General features: G+C 39.4%; 1 protein-coding gene across 1 annotated transcript in view; it reads right to left on the bottom strand.

The window, feature by feature from the left end:
• TUT4 (terminal uridylyl transferase 4) overlaps nucleotides 1-14,831 on the bottom strand; it is a 75,102-nt gene extending 60,271 nt beyond the window's left edge. Inside the window, exons 1-3 of the mRNA XM_044675980.1 lie at nucleotides 14,767-14,831; nucleotides 4,360-4,450; nucleotides 399-1,045 (exon numbers count right to left, since the gene is read on the bottom strand). Coding sequence (XP_044531915.1) covers nucleotides 399-948 — 550 coding nt within the window. The 5' untranslated portion in view covers nucleotides 949-1,045; nucleotides 4,360-4,450; nucleotides 14,767-14,831. The remainder of the gene's footprint in view (nucleotides 1-398; nucleotides 1,046-4,359; nucleotides 4,451-14,766) is intronic.
• Nucleotides 14,832-15,285: the final 454 nt, after the last annotated feature.

Here is a 15,285-nt window from a genome sequence, read left to right as displayed (position 1 = left end):
TATTCAACATTTAGATCTACTATGGAACTGAATTTAGCTCTTTTTTTTTTTTTTAAAACTTTACCCTCCATCTTCAAAGCAATAACAAGCATCTATTGGTTCTAAGGAAGAAGAGAAGGGCTAAGCAATGGGGGTTAAGTGACTTGCCCAGGGTCACAGAGGTAGGAAACGTCTCAGGCAAGGTTTTAAAACCAGGGCCTCCTATCTTCAGGCCTGGCTCACTACCCACTAAGCCAACTACCTTTCCCTGAATTTAACTTTTAAAAGCTATAACAAATATTTCATTTTGTAAACAAAGATAACTAAGTCAGAAGCAATGCTAATTAGGAAGCACTGCTACAAGAAATTGTTTCTCCTCCCCCCAAAGAAAGGTGAGGTATAGTATAACTCCTACTTACTCAAGTCATCAGATTTGTCTTCTGTTCCTGAAATACTATTACCAGAGTCACTAGTATTATCTGTACACATTTTTAGTTTCGGAGTGCCTGGAACATTTTCTAAAGCTGATTTCCCTTTTTGTACAGCAAGTAAGGTTTCTTTATTCACATCCTTCTCAGGAATAGAGGAACTTGGAACATTCTCCTCCATCTGCTGGGCTCTTGTTGGTTTCCCACTTTCGGTGGTCGCCAGGGGCCCTGGTGACTTTTTTGCTTTGCAATGACTTTGATCTTGAAGGACTGATCCCAAGTCTTTAGTGCCTGGGACACTAGAGGTATTTACCTTACATGATTTAAGGTCTATTTTTTCTGTACAAACATCATTTTGTTTATTTTTTTTATTACTGTTCCCACTTGGAGAACTTCTTCCAATGTCCCTTATGACTCTATCATTTCTAGCTTTCAAATTCTGATTGTTGGTAGCTCTAATAGCTTTGCTCTCTTCACAAACAACCCGAGTAGTCTTCCTTGGTTCATGATTTCCATTTTTAGAGCTTGTGGACTCTTCCATTATTGTGAAGACCTGCTTCTTTTCTCTTGAGATACCTTAAAAAGATGATCTCCAGTAATTTGAGTGGCTTTCAATCCAGTTTAGGCAAGTAAATTATCTGTTGGAGAAAAGAATATCAGTTACTTAAAATTTGAAAATAACAACAAAAACAATAACAATTAGCTGAAAAGAGACAATGAAGTTTCCTAAAAATTGTTTGCTAAACTGAAAAAATACCCAACTCAGAGATGAACAATGTTACAAGGAATTAAATTATAGTAATAATACAACAGACTGGACAGGTACCCAATGAAGAGGTTCTAATGATATTATGGTAACCATGACATCAAAACAACAAGGGAATTTTAGAAGAGCCAATGTAATTACTCAATAAAAAATTCAACCAACACAAGGTTGAAAACTGTATTAGAATCTTTCGAGTTAACATGTCAAAACAAGGAAGGTGTAGAACCTAGAAATTCTAGGTCTGCTAGGTATATCAACATGTCTTACAAGATACTAAATAGGTAATCCTTTTAAATAAATCCTTCTTATCAAGTCCTTCTTGTTACTATTCCTAACCATTCTTTTTTCTTCATACCTGACTGTTTAAACATGGGGAAATACTTTTAAATAGACTTTCTGCACATCTAGAAGTATAAAGAGTCACTGATTATTGTGAAAAAACAAATGAAAAACAAAACCACTGACAAATTACCAAAACAACGACAGGAAGAAACAATAAAAAAAAAAATCAAGCTAAGAGAATCCACTTAGCCCTAGGGATATAATGGGAATTGTCATCCCAGAGGAGGGAATGACATATCTGCCACAAAATTCAAATTTTTAATAAGTGGGAAATGGACTTACAATTTTATTGCTAATTGATTTCTACATTTCAAATGCTATGTTAAATACTAGAAACACCAAGATTTTTCACTCTACTTTGCTATAAAATAAATGCCCAAATCCAGATCTGGTTCATATAACATTTTTTAAAATCTACTTAATACTGATATTGAACAAATAAAAATAACTTCGTTCTCCAGGTAAAGACAAACTCCACTGAATTCAAATGTGAACCTCTGAACTATTTAGTCACTAAATTCCAAAATCTATTAATTACAAATCTGTAAATTTAGGAACACTAACTTAGATAAAGTATGTCAGAGGTTACATATATTGCACAGGATTTGAGAATTGTGCTTATTAGTCTAATGTGTCAAAACAAAAATGTTTCAATTAAAATTACATATAGTATGTTAATTTATAATTAGAAAAACAAAAAAATGTTAACTAAAATAAGAAATCTTGCCCCCTTTACTAAGCACTAGGCCCTGTGTTAGTGGCTATAATGCAGAATATGAAAGTATCCTCATTAGGTAGATATTTCAAATGGCTTTCCTTTAAGATTCCCTCAGAGGCAATGTTTTCTTTTTCTCCTGTCATTGGGGGTTAGGAAGAAAGAGGTAATTTCTAACCTTAGACTTGATAAGTAGATCACCTGTTTCTCACCTCAGTCTGGTTGTCCTTCCAACCCAGAAGGAACTGCCATGAGTTCTCCAGGGTGTCTCCTCTATGGAGGCAGATTGCAGCTCTTGCTGCTCAATTCTTAATCATGCCCTTCTCAAAGTTCATCATGGGTGTCGACCCAAGGTATTGAGAAGACACTCCTCTGTTTTTCCTGACATTTAAAATATACCAGTGGGACATCCGTCTAACCATCCAACCAACCAACCGTCCATCCATCCATCCATCCATCCATCCATCCATCCATCCATCCATCCATCTCATCCATCCATCCAACCATCCACCTTTCCATCCACACAGGCTGTCCAACTGTTAACTGTCACTTTACCATCTTTTTCTATGACACACTTCTTACATGACCCTCCCTTTATTTTGGTTCTTCCTACTAGTTCCTGACAGATGCACTGCAATCAGCCTGCTTACATCCACCATGCAGCTCTGAATCCCACTCTTTTAAAATTCTTTTAAGACTCTATTACTTCACGACTTGCAGCCGCACACTACCAGCAGAATACTGGCATCAAAAAGAGAGACCTTTGTTTCTGGGACAATGTTTAAGGTCATTAAAAGAGTCCTGTAATTTCACAAAGAAATACAGCAATGTCTCCTCCTCTTATTTAATTTTGGGTCCTACTGTACATTGTCTATTTGTGATGTCTATACAAGATATACATATATATATACATACACACATAGATGAGTGAGCTCTATAGGTTGTCCAACTGCATGTCAATCTGGAAAATGGACATTCTTCTTCCACTTGCTCTTTCCTATGTAAATGATTCGGTCAAGGTCTTTTGAGTTTGGTCAGTGTCTTTTCCAGGTAGCTTTGCAATGTTCTGGGGTTGGATGGAACCAGCACAACGTATCATTTTTACAAATGAGAGTATCTAGGGGACCTCACTGTCCTTAGGGACTTTGTGCAAGATCAGTAAAATAGGTCTGTCCTACTCTAGTGGGTTGTCTCCCTGCTTTATTTATACCTCACCTAAAGTTAAGATTAGAAGAATAAGCTCTTGGAGACAAGGGATGGCTTTTTGGTCTTTGTCCCCCTGTACCTAGCATAAAGCCTGGTACCTAGGAGCTGCTTAAGAAATCCTGATTGATTAGCTTTTAAGGAATCTTAAGTTAATTTGGATGTAAGGATGGGAAGATCCTTATTGGATCTTTCTTATTGGAAAAGCATCTGGGGCAGCATCATATTCTGACTGAATCAAATGGGCCTTTAAAAAACTCAGACCATACCCATAGTAGGATCTTCTCTATCTTTCAGTCAGCTGTGTGATTAAAAAGTAGTTTATTACAGACTACCTCTTAACAATACCTGCTTATTCCCTACTAATACCCTCAATGAAGATGTCACAGATTCATCTGAAGATTATTCTCATAAAAAGTCTATACAGATGGGAAAGTAGGTATCTATATTATATAGACCTGTCTCCCTGGATAGAATTAAACTCCTCAAGCACGAGATTATTTCATTCTTTGTCTTTGTATCACCAGTAGCTTGCATGGTGGCTAGCACATAATAGGTAATTAATAAGTATTTGTTTGCTTGGTTAATATTGGTTGCCTTTCTGAGATATATAAGATCTGAGAATTGTCCATTTCTTTGCTTTCTTTCCTTCCCTCAGATACCTTTCAAATTAATCCTTCACATTAATCTAACCTAAAAAACAATTCAAAGTACTTTAAAAAAAATTTAAGGAATCACACTTATTAACAATATTATAGCTATTATAATTATCTAGGCTATGCCCAGGAGTAATCTAAATACCTTTTACACCTCTTAAAGAGGAATGAAAATACCCTGACGAAGTCAATTCTTTGAAATTAAAGTGAGCAGGATATCTCTATTTTGGTATTGTTGGAATATCCTTAATAAGGTGTAAGATACCTTACCCTGGGCAGTCTTGCTCCGAGAACACCAAATTGGGGATGACTGCTACTTGGGCTTCCCTTGGACTTGGCCTTTAAAAAGGGCAGACTGGAGCTATAGGAAAGAGACATAGAGATGGGTTGGACCATTGACACATTGAGTTTCAGAAGTCATTCCCTTGGAGGAAACCCTGTGCATACATAGGATCCCTCTAAGGACAGGTCCCAGAGATGGTGGTACCAGAGGGACCGAGGAGTTCCCAAGTCACTTGAGCCAGCAGCAGTGGACAGAACACTATGAGAATCCTAGGTTAAACTTCTAAGATGCAAAGAAGGAACCAGGGACAAGGAAGAGCAAGAAGTAGCTACTATATGGAGGAGAGAAACTCAATATTCCTTTTCACTGGTACTACCAGGAGCTCTGTGAACTGTACAGGTTTAGGGAAGCAATCCCAAGTGAATCTCTTTAACAGGAATACTCTAAGTCTGGAACAACTCTATGGTTCCAAGGGGAGGTAGAGTTCATGTCTAGATCACTACAAAAAGTACAAAGACCTCAGGTGCCATACAAGCATTGAGGCTAACAAAACAATATAAAGCAGGCTTTATTAAGCCCAATAGGAAAACATGAAGTACTTGCACTTCAACCTATTAACAGTTAAGATAACTGTTCTTTCCCTTTCTGGTGAGCCAACTCTATCAGGGACATACAATCAACCTCAAGTACTTTCTTTTTGAGTGGTACTGGGGAGGAGGCATGGGGAGAGAATGGTATAATTCATATAAAAGGGTATTCTAGGTAAAGAAAGCTAATCCAGTTGTTGGGGGAGGTAGGGGCATTTACCAGTGAGAGAAGGGGAAGAGTCAGACCTAGGTATTGAATCCTTTTGTTTTCTATGGAGTGAAGTAAACTTTGCCAATGTTTTGTTAGCTGGAATTCTTGAGTGGAAACTACTATTATTTAGAGACCTGGATATAAGTCAAATCCTGATGTTTCCAGGAGGAAAAATAGGTGCGGATAAGAGTCACAGAATCAAAGAATTTGAGAGTTGCACAAGATCTCCAAAGACTAACAACCTGTATGTAGAATATAATCCCTACTATAACCTACCTGACAAGTGGTCATCCAGCCACTACCTGAAGATATCCTTATCCAAGGATAAGGAACCCACCTCTCAAGGAAGCCTATTCCACTTTGGGTCAGCTCTCATCATTTGAAAGTTTTTCCTGACATGAAGCCTAAATTGGACTCTTCATAACTTCCAAACATTGCTCCAGGTTCTGTCCTTCAAGGTCAAAGAAAGGAAACCTAATCTATTCATTACAATATTGCTCTTTGAATACTTGAAAAAAGTGATCATGGCTAAATATACCAACAGATCCTTAAATGTCATTGACTCAAGACTTTTCAGCATCCTGGCTGTCACTCTCTGGTTTATCAATGCCATTTTAAGCCATGCTACCCTAAACTGAATATAATACTGGAGATAAAGAGTGATGAGGGAAGAGTATTTATTCTACTGGCTTCCATGAGAAAAGAAGGGTAGTGGAAGGGGGTAGCAGAGGATCAGGGGAAGAAAAACTTGGATCCTAGGAGAGAGAAACCATGTAGATAAGAACTTAAGACAGGTTTAGATCAATACAGTGTTGGAAGTTGAATTTGGAGAGGAGAAATTAATGAAAATATAAAGGAGAATAATCTCCAGGCTCAGAATAATGGCCCAGATTCTACTTATGGATTAGGAAGAGGATAGTGGATAATTAAGGAACCTGAAGAGAAAAGATTCAAGAAAGATAAGGAGAAGATAGTTGGCAAGGCAAGGCAAGAAAGGATAAGTAGAACAAACAGATGGCTAAGAACACAGATAAGAGTAAGTGGGGAGGGGGAGGACAGTGAGAAGCAAATTGGATATGCAAAAGTTTTGTTTTGTTTTTTAACCAAGTATTTAGTGGATAAATATCCACAAGTAGTTTTAAGAGGTTGAAAATCTCAGTCTCTATAAAGTTGTGTTAATTACAATTCCATGACTATTTTTTGTGTTCTAAGTTTAGTTTAATTTCCCTTCTGAAGATGAAGGGACTAGAATACAGGTTGTTAGAAAGAAAACTAGCCACATTCAGAGGAAGAACTGTGGGAGGAGAAACACAGAAGAAAAACAACTGCTTGAACACATGGGCTGATGGGGATATTATTGGGGACGTAGACACTAAATGATAACTCTAGACCAACTATCGATAATATGGAATTAGGTCTTGATCAATGATAGATGTAAAACCCAGTGGAATTGTGCGTCGGCTGAGGGGGGGTTAGGGGGGTTTGGGGGAGAGGGAAAGAACATGAAATATGTAACTAGGGGGAAATATTCAAAATTTTAAAAAAATTTAAAAGAAAAGAAAGCATGTAGGACTCCTAAAGGAAACAGAAACAAGGCTTCGGTGGGGAGAAAAAAGGTTTCGATTAAGGTAGAGGCGAGATAGCCCTTGTCAAGATGGCACAACAGAGAATGGAGATGTATGACAACAGAGGACAAAGGGGCAGCTATACAATTAGAACTTTAAAAGGGATTTGAGGCTTTTCTGGAAGAAAGAGGCTTCTTCAAGAAGCTCCTGGTTTCCCCAAGAATGACACAGTAAAGCCAGAGAAATTATGGGTTAAGGCTTTCCTGAGAGAAACAGAGGAAGAACAATAGTAATGAAACTTTCCTTGAATGAAGAAATCCAGGATCCAAAATGGGAAAACCTTTGAGAAGGTCAAAGGAAAGACAGAAGTGACAGAAGATTTTTGTCATGGGAATTCACTAAAAACTACTTGACCAAAAAGAAGGTGATGAAAAGTTTAGAATCCGAGGCTCCAAGATCCTGGAACCCTTCTTCCTAAAGCAGATTCAGAAAAGATTTTTGGAACTAAGTAAACCTCAATTACACTGATCACAAACATGTCTCTTAGTTTTCAGCTATTATAAAGATGTGATTGATTTGTATTATAAAAGAGTACATCATTAAATAACCAATTAACTTTTTTTAATGATCAAGAAAACAAAGAATTCAAGCCAATTAAATGAATCAATCGATAAAAGAGAACAGGAGCTTTAACAATGCAGAACAAAATGAAAGGTTCTGGAACACATTCAGTTCCTTTTCAAGGGTAAAACATAGAGATGATGGTCCATTTCCATCTCCTCTAACTGCATTCTCCATGATAAACCACAGGATGGAAGAGACTTAGAAGTCTAGAATCCTAAATACCTGTTGCTGCTCAAGCTTATCAGCAGTAGGTCAGAGGGTGGGGTGAGAATTTACACTCTGGAAAGCTACTATTTCCAGCTGCTTTCAAGGTACTGTTAACACTTTGTCAAGGTCAAATGGACCTTTTTTTCCCATGCTTAGAATTCCTTAATTTCACTTGTGAAATCACAAAAAAAGTATTTTTTAAACTCTTGCACCATAGAATTTTAGAGCTGAAAAGTATCTCTGAGATAAGTTAGACAAACTCCCTTATTTTTCCAGGTCAGGAAACCGAGTCCCAGAGAAACTGCAATAAGATTCATATATATTCCTTAAAATATGGCTCAAATTTTTGAGGAGAGCAATTACTGGCTATTGAAGATGTCCATTATAGTAGGAAATACCTGAGGAATAGCAGCAACTACTTGCTCCAAAGGGCTGGGCTTCAATCGCCCAGTTAGGGACAACTAAACTATGACGTTTCCTAAATTTTGTATAAAATACTTTCAAATATCACAGCAATAATTTCAGACAATGGTAACAATGACTTGTGATAATTGATGGCAAGGTAACATTTTTAAATGATGTAGATTTAAAGTCAACTTCCCTTTCTTCATCATGACATCTACTAGATTATCAATCAAATGACTTAAATCATATCTGAAGTCTCCAGAAGCATGAAAAGAACTTAAAAGTAATGGTCATGTATAACCTAAACTGGAAGGTCCTGAGGACAATTGTGGAGTCTCTTCAAATATCCTACTGTTGCTAATTCAGCTAAAAGAGCGCTAGATTTGGAGTAAGGTCCTGTGTTTGAATGCCAGCTCTACTGGTAGGAGTCAAACCTGGGTCTCTGGAATCCAAATACAGTAGCAATTGCCATGACAATGTGACTTTGGGCAGTCAGTTACATCTTTCTGGGCCCTTGTTTTCTCGTCTGAGAAGGAGTAGCATTGGATTAAATGACCTATAACATTCCTTACAGCTGTAAACTTATGATACTGTGATCCTAGCAGCTGGTACACACACGGTAATCAATAAACACTTGTTTATTTGATCAATTCTATCAATTGGCTATAAGAAAATCTAGGTAACTGATAGATCTCTTAGGACTCATCTCTTCCTAAATTCTTCCTTTAAGTTAGAGATATTGGCAGAAATAGGCATTGTTAAAATAAAGGCTTCTGATAGGATCATTGTAGGAAATTTCCTTAAATTAAAATAGTAACAACCCAGAGTTTTCCATTGGGTGACTTCTGATTAAGTGACTTTCCAGTGTTGATGTGCTGGGAATCTAAGCACTGGAGGGCCTGCTTGGTCTAGCAAAGTTGAGAAGACTTAGCTGAAGTGGGTGTTGTATGTAAATAATGTTTTATGGGGCCTCAAAGTTCTGCTTTAGAGCCAGCCAAGAAGACTAGGATCTTAATAATATGGGGTAGCTGCTGACCAAGTAACTGCCTTAAGAGCCAGACCAGGAAGTCATACTAGCTTATGTGGGGTGGCCCCACTAGTTTTGTTAATTCAACAAGAAAAAACTGCAGAAAGTCAGACTTCTTAGACCCACAAAAACATTATATGGACATAAAGCATCCATTTTGGCTAAGCTCTTGAACTTCTTAAGAACAAACAAACCACCAAGGTAGAATATCTTAGTGGCACTTGACAAATGTTTGTGGAAATGAAATGAATAAACCAGGAAGTCCTGGGTGTCTTTGGTAATGTCCTGTTGTTGCTAATTCAACAAGTTATAAAAAATTACAAGAGGAAGGACAGTGCATTTACATATAACACTATATTGTCTAAGCAAAATAATCTGAATAATCAGAGGTTTGTATTAGACCAAATATCTTTACATAATGAAATGCCTGCATGCATTATTAATGAACAGAGATCATTAAAATGTTTAATAAATCTCAAAACTTGACATGAAACTACTGGTTATTTGTTTTACTGGAATAAAAGCATAAACTTAACCTTACCTATGTTTCAGACAAAATACAGAAAATTCTGATGTCATGTTCAAACTGAATCATATTTTACTGCCTGCTATTTATGCCATTACTACAATAATCAATAAAAAAAGTCCATTCTTATATCACTGGAAGATTATTTCCTAATAATTCACAAATTCAGTAATCAATGAATACTTGTTGAATAAATTTTAAAAGTTTACTAAAATTAAAACAGAAAGCAAGGAATTTTTCCTGTTTCTAATGGAAAGCCAATTAGAAGCCAGATATCTAATTTGTCACCATTTTAAATTTCAGTCATGAAAGCTTAAAAAAAAATTACCCTGTTTTTCCTCTGGGTAAATCCAGTTTGTTGAAATGTCTCTCCCCAGCCCCTTTGTGAACAAGTAGGATTTTGAAGCCAAACTAATTACATATTTGGAAGTTGATTGTTTCATTTGTGGATTTTCCTTGCCCTTTTCAACTTCTTCTAGCCACCTAACCTTTAACTCACTTAGCATTCGCACCCAAGGTGGTCAGGAGAAATAAAAATCTTGCTACTCTTCAGTAGCTGTGGTTTGGTTAAGGGAACAGACTGAAATTACTGGCTTTTAAAATGAGGTCTGGGAATCACCCATGGATTTCAATTACCCAGCCCGCACTTTCCCTGTTCCCAGAAAACATAGATAATCAGGGCTGACTCGGTCATGGAGGAGCCCTCTGAAGCTGCAAGCATTGGCTTTCTTGTTTCTTCCTTGTTTCAAGCAGTCTCTAGGGTAGTGAATGCCTGATGTGTGGGTTCACTTGTTTGTTTGTGGTGGTTTGTGATATGCTTGGTATGCTGCCTAGCTAATAAGGAACCAAGATACTAGTATAAAAAAACTAGAGATTCTGAAATACTATTTCATTCATTACTTTGAGACCTGATGTCCCCCAACTAGATCAGAACACAGGACTTTGCCAGATGTGACAATATTGTCGTGGAAATGGGCTTTCTCTTCTATTACCTGTGAACCAGACTTTGGATCGCAGGCCCTGAGGAAATTATGATGCCGGGAAGACTAGCCCTTCCCTTACTATAGATTCAAAGAAAACTGTGTAATGCAGACCAAGCACAGGGAAGGTCCAGTGAAAAGGAATCATTAGCCTCTGGCATAATAAGGGCTTACTGAGGATCAGGCCCCTTAGATAATCTGTCACAACTATTAACTATTAAAATCAAATAACTGAATCACCCCTAATTTCAACTTTTACAAATTGATAAATGAGACATGGTGATAAAATTTCAATATTTGCCTCATTAACAGTTACTGTTTAACAGAAAATGATTTGGGGAAATTAACACAAAATTTAAATCATTCACACATAAATACCCTATCTTCCACAGTCTTTCCTAATCATTCTGGTCATAACCTTCCACCTCAGACTTCATACAGCTAACATACTTATTACATAAAATATTTTATGTTGTACATGTTTTAAAGAGTTTCCTAAGGAGAGAGGCTTCCCTTCCCTTGGCATAATGCACACAGTAAGCACTTAATATTCCTCCCACCAACAGAGTGTAAAAATCAGACAGAATTATCAAAGAATGTCTGTGTCAGAAGGGACCTTAGAGCTCATCTTGTCCAAGCCCCTCATTTGACAGAAAAGGAAATTGAATTCTCAAAGGGTAAAATGACCTTTCCAGGATCACACAAATAATCCAGAGGGAGAATAAATATTAAAGCCCAAGGGTAATCGGAAGCCCAAATGAGTGCTGCTCTTTCCATCGTCCCAGGATTCTTCTCAAACCACAGATTTTGAGAATGGAAATCATAATATTAATATCAAAAATCAAGGTGCAGAAAATGGCTTTTTTGTTTGTTTGACTGTCATAAAGACCTAAATGATTGTAGAAACTGGGTTTAAAAATTCCTAATGGTGGTGGTTCCAATCCAATCTAACTTGAATGAAAGGCAGCATTCAGAACTTGAGATTATATCTCAGTAAAACAACTGTTATCTTGAGATGGATGAACTTCCTGACTATGTTCTTCAGGACAGATGGTCACTTTTAATTTAGAAAGGAGTGACATTTACTGTCAGGGAAAGCACCATGCCCCTTCTTCATCTTTAGCTCAACCTAAAAAACAAAAACAAAAAAGATCTTGCTTTGGAGCTTGACCAAGGATCAAACCACCCCTCGCCCCCCTAACTTCAGATAAAGCAACACCTGGATTTCCAGGCTGACAAGATAACCAATTTATAAAACTTTCTTTGTCTTAACAATTTTCCAGTTGGAGGCCAGCACTCTGATACTTGGAAGTACCGGGGAGTGTCACAGCACCAGGAGAACAGAGCGTACAAATGTATCCTCAAACTTTAGCACAAACTTGTAAGTTAACAAGAAAAAAAATCTTATTGTCTAAGTCCATGGGTTGCCAATTGCACTAAAGTGCTAAAATTGCCATGAGGGGTAGGAGAGATGGTTTAGGTGGAAAACAGTAAACAGAAGATAGTAGAGATCCCCTTCTGTCTGCTTTTAAAGGAAGTAGTGGTCATCTTAAGAAATTTTTCTCATGACTTAGGACAGGTAAGAGTCCAAAAAAACTAAAGAACAAAATCTCTTATTTCCATTAAAAATATTAAGTGTAGGATATGATTTCTGGCTGGTAAAGAAGGTCTTTAAGACCTAAGTAACCTTAGCTCTTTTATCTAGAGTAATTTTTATCAAGTTTAATTTACATTTTCCAATGGTAATTTGTGAATTTTTTTTTTTGGTGGGAAGAAGTGTGACCATGTTCAAACTCTAAAAGCTGAAAAAGTCAATGGGCTCCTAGATTCAAAGTGAATTTGTCACCAGACCAAGAGCCCTGGCATTAAGCCAAGGTTTAATCACACTGTGATCTTAAGCAAGTCAATTCAATGTGTCTTAGTCTTTCAGTTTACAAAGCGGGAATAGTATATTGCAAGGATAAATGGGATAGCACACTAAACACACAGTAGGTTCTTAATAAATGTTTCTTGCCAACTCTGGGAAAGCAATGGACTTCTGGGCGAGAAAAGTATTGTATAAAATCATATTTGTACAATTTTAAAATGCCTGATGTGCTTAGAGCAATATAGTAGTTCAAACTATTCTGAGAATGGTGTTAAACAAAAATCAATTTTGTGTATTTGCTCCTTTAAAAAAAATGGCCAAGTTTACAAAAATTCATTTTGGCATCTATGTATTTTTCAAATGGTATGATTCTGTAGGATTCTAATGTGAAAACAGAGTGGCCCTATCTTTTATCAGTAAGATAAAAACAATTTGTTTCCTTAGGAGGCTCAGAATGAAAAATCCACTATCCTACTGACATGTCCTATCCTTTCCCCCCTTGACTGTGCCTAGAATCATTTTTGGAGGGAGAAGATAAGTGAGTTTTTCTTTGGGGTGATGGCCTCAATGTCTTCAGCAACAAAATATTATGAAGGTAAGTACATACAAATTATTCTGAAAGACATCAAATTTTAATTTAACCTAACAACACTTTCTTTGAATCAGGATACAGACAAGTCACAAGTAGTTACATTATCAAAAAATTTGTTGCTGGAAACTTTCTGATGTGGATTTATTCCAACACTTTTTTTCCACACACTGATCCTGATCTGACATTCTGTAAATATACTGAAGGATTGATGACATTCTCTCAAACCAGAGGGTACATTAAGAGTCAAAAGAAATTCTCCAGCTACTTGCTGCTTACTGAGATGGCTGGAAGGCTAAAAAATTTGTGTTTTTGAAACTTAACTATGTTTTTATGAGATATTTTATAAATATAAATATTTTGTGCTACACCTTTGTAAACTGCTACATTTCTGGAAACAAAAGATTCAATTAAACTTTAGCTTTCCTAATAACACAAAGAAAAACTGCTGTAGCCACTCTCAGGGATTAACTATTTTTAGACAGATAAGGCATTTTAAAATCACTTACTATATGCCAAGCACTGTGCTGACAATTTATTTTAAATAATTACAACTTTAAGAATGATTTGGAATTGTTAAAAATGGAGATTGGAATTGAGTCATCTCTTCAAAATAGATCAATTAACCTATTTGGATTGTGTCACTTCAAAGCAAATCAATTCATATTTTGAATTAGTAACAACAAAGATGGAAAAAACCCCCCACACATTTTTACACTTAGATATTTGTTAGCTTTCAATAGTCCATCACTTTCGTTTTCCTGAATTATTTCCTGATAAGTTTCATTTTTGGATCCTGCCACTTGAACTTCAATGAATAACTAGGTTGCAAACAGCAGGGAGATATAACTAAGATTTCCACTTTTTTTAATTTTGGAAAGCTCTTAATTTTCTTACATTAATAATGAACTACTATGTGAAGCTGCGTGCAGATATAAAAACCACCTGGAAAATGCCCTTTGCAAACCTTACAAGGCTCGGGATAGAACAGATCATGCCACATTACATACAACGACAGAATCACATCACCCAAGTGTCAGAGCGAACCAAGCTTTCAGGATTTCCAAAGCTGGGGCTGAAGACGGAGGTTACACTCCGGTGAAACAGGTCCTAGAGAGAAAGACCAGACAAGGGAGAGAGGCGGGGGTGTCTACTACCCACAAAGTTTGACCATAAGCACTGACCCCGAATACACCGGACCGACTGCTGGAGAGGAGAGGAAGGGGACCGAGGCAACTTTGTCTTTCCTCCTCCTACTGCTCCTGGTTGTCTTCAATGAGGCCACCCTCACCACAGTTCGGGGATGGGGGATCCTGGGTGTTTTGGACCAGGGCCCCCTCACCTTGGGTTCACCCCCCTGTCCCCAGTAGGGTCTCGGCCAAGGTTGGGGAGGCACGTTCCGAGGCGCGGAAGGGAAGTGTTTCCTAGCAGCCCCGTCGGGGCAGCTGCAAAGGGACCTGCCCTGGACAGAGGTGCTGAGCGCCCTTCGATCCGTAAGGCATCAATCCATCAATCAATCAATCGATAGCTAGATCGGTGCGGGCTCGACTGGGGGCGAGCGCACACTTGGGCTGCGCAGGAGCCCGGCCCCCCCAGGCGCCTCCTCAGGGCGCCCCCCCCAAGTCTCGGGGGCGCTCTCTCAGGGGCTCCCGAACAAGAGTCCGCAGCCCCCGCGCCCCCGGAGGAGTAGCCGCTCGGAGCGGGCACAGCGGCCCCGGGGGGGGGGGCTCGTGGGTGCGGGCTGGGGGCGGGGCGCCCCCCCACGCCGGCCGCCCCCCGGGCAGCCCCCCCTGCCCGGTTGCCTACCTGTGGCGGGGCTCGCGCGGCGGCTCCTCATGCCGGGCTCGCGCTGCGCTGCTGCTGCCGCTGCCGCCGCTGCCCCTCCGCTGCCGTCCCCACCGCCGCCGCTGTCCCCGCCGCCACCGCCGCCGCCCCGGCCCCCGCGCCCGCTGTCCCCGCTGCGCCCGCCTGTCCCCGCCGCCGCTGCCGCTGGAGGCCCGGACGCGACGAGCTCAGGACGCCGCTGCCGCCATGGCCGTCGTCGCGCCGCGAACTGCATTGTGGGGGGGAGGGCCGGCGGAGGAGGTGAGCGGGGAGGGGGCGGGGCCGGAGGGGGCGGGGCCGACGNGAGAGATTTTGTGTGTGTGTGTGTGTGTGTGTGTGTGTGTGTGTGTGTGTGTGAATGAGAGACAGAGACAGAGAGAACAAGAAGGAGGAAGGACCACCCCTCTCCCGAGTGGGCACAGGGACCCCGACCCGGCAGGGACTAGGGAACAGGTGCCAGGACCTCCCCCACCCCCGACATAGCCCCCTCCCCAGCAATGG

The sequence above is a fragment of the Gracilinanus agilis genome, chromosome 4 (assembly GCF_016433145.1).
Source record: "Gracilinanus agilis isolate LMUSP501 chromosome 4, AgileGrace, whole genome shotgun sequence".
Taxonomy (NCBI): domain Eukaryota; kingdom Metazoa; phylum Chordata; class Mammalia; order Didelphimorphia; family Didelphidae; genus Gracilinanus; species Gracilinanus agilis.
The sequence above is the reverse complement of the archived record's forward strand: the minus strand, read 5'-3'. Positions and strand labels throughout refer to the sequence as shown.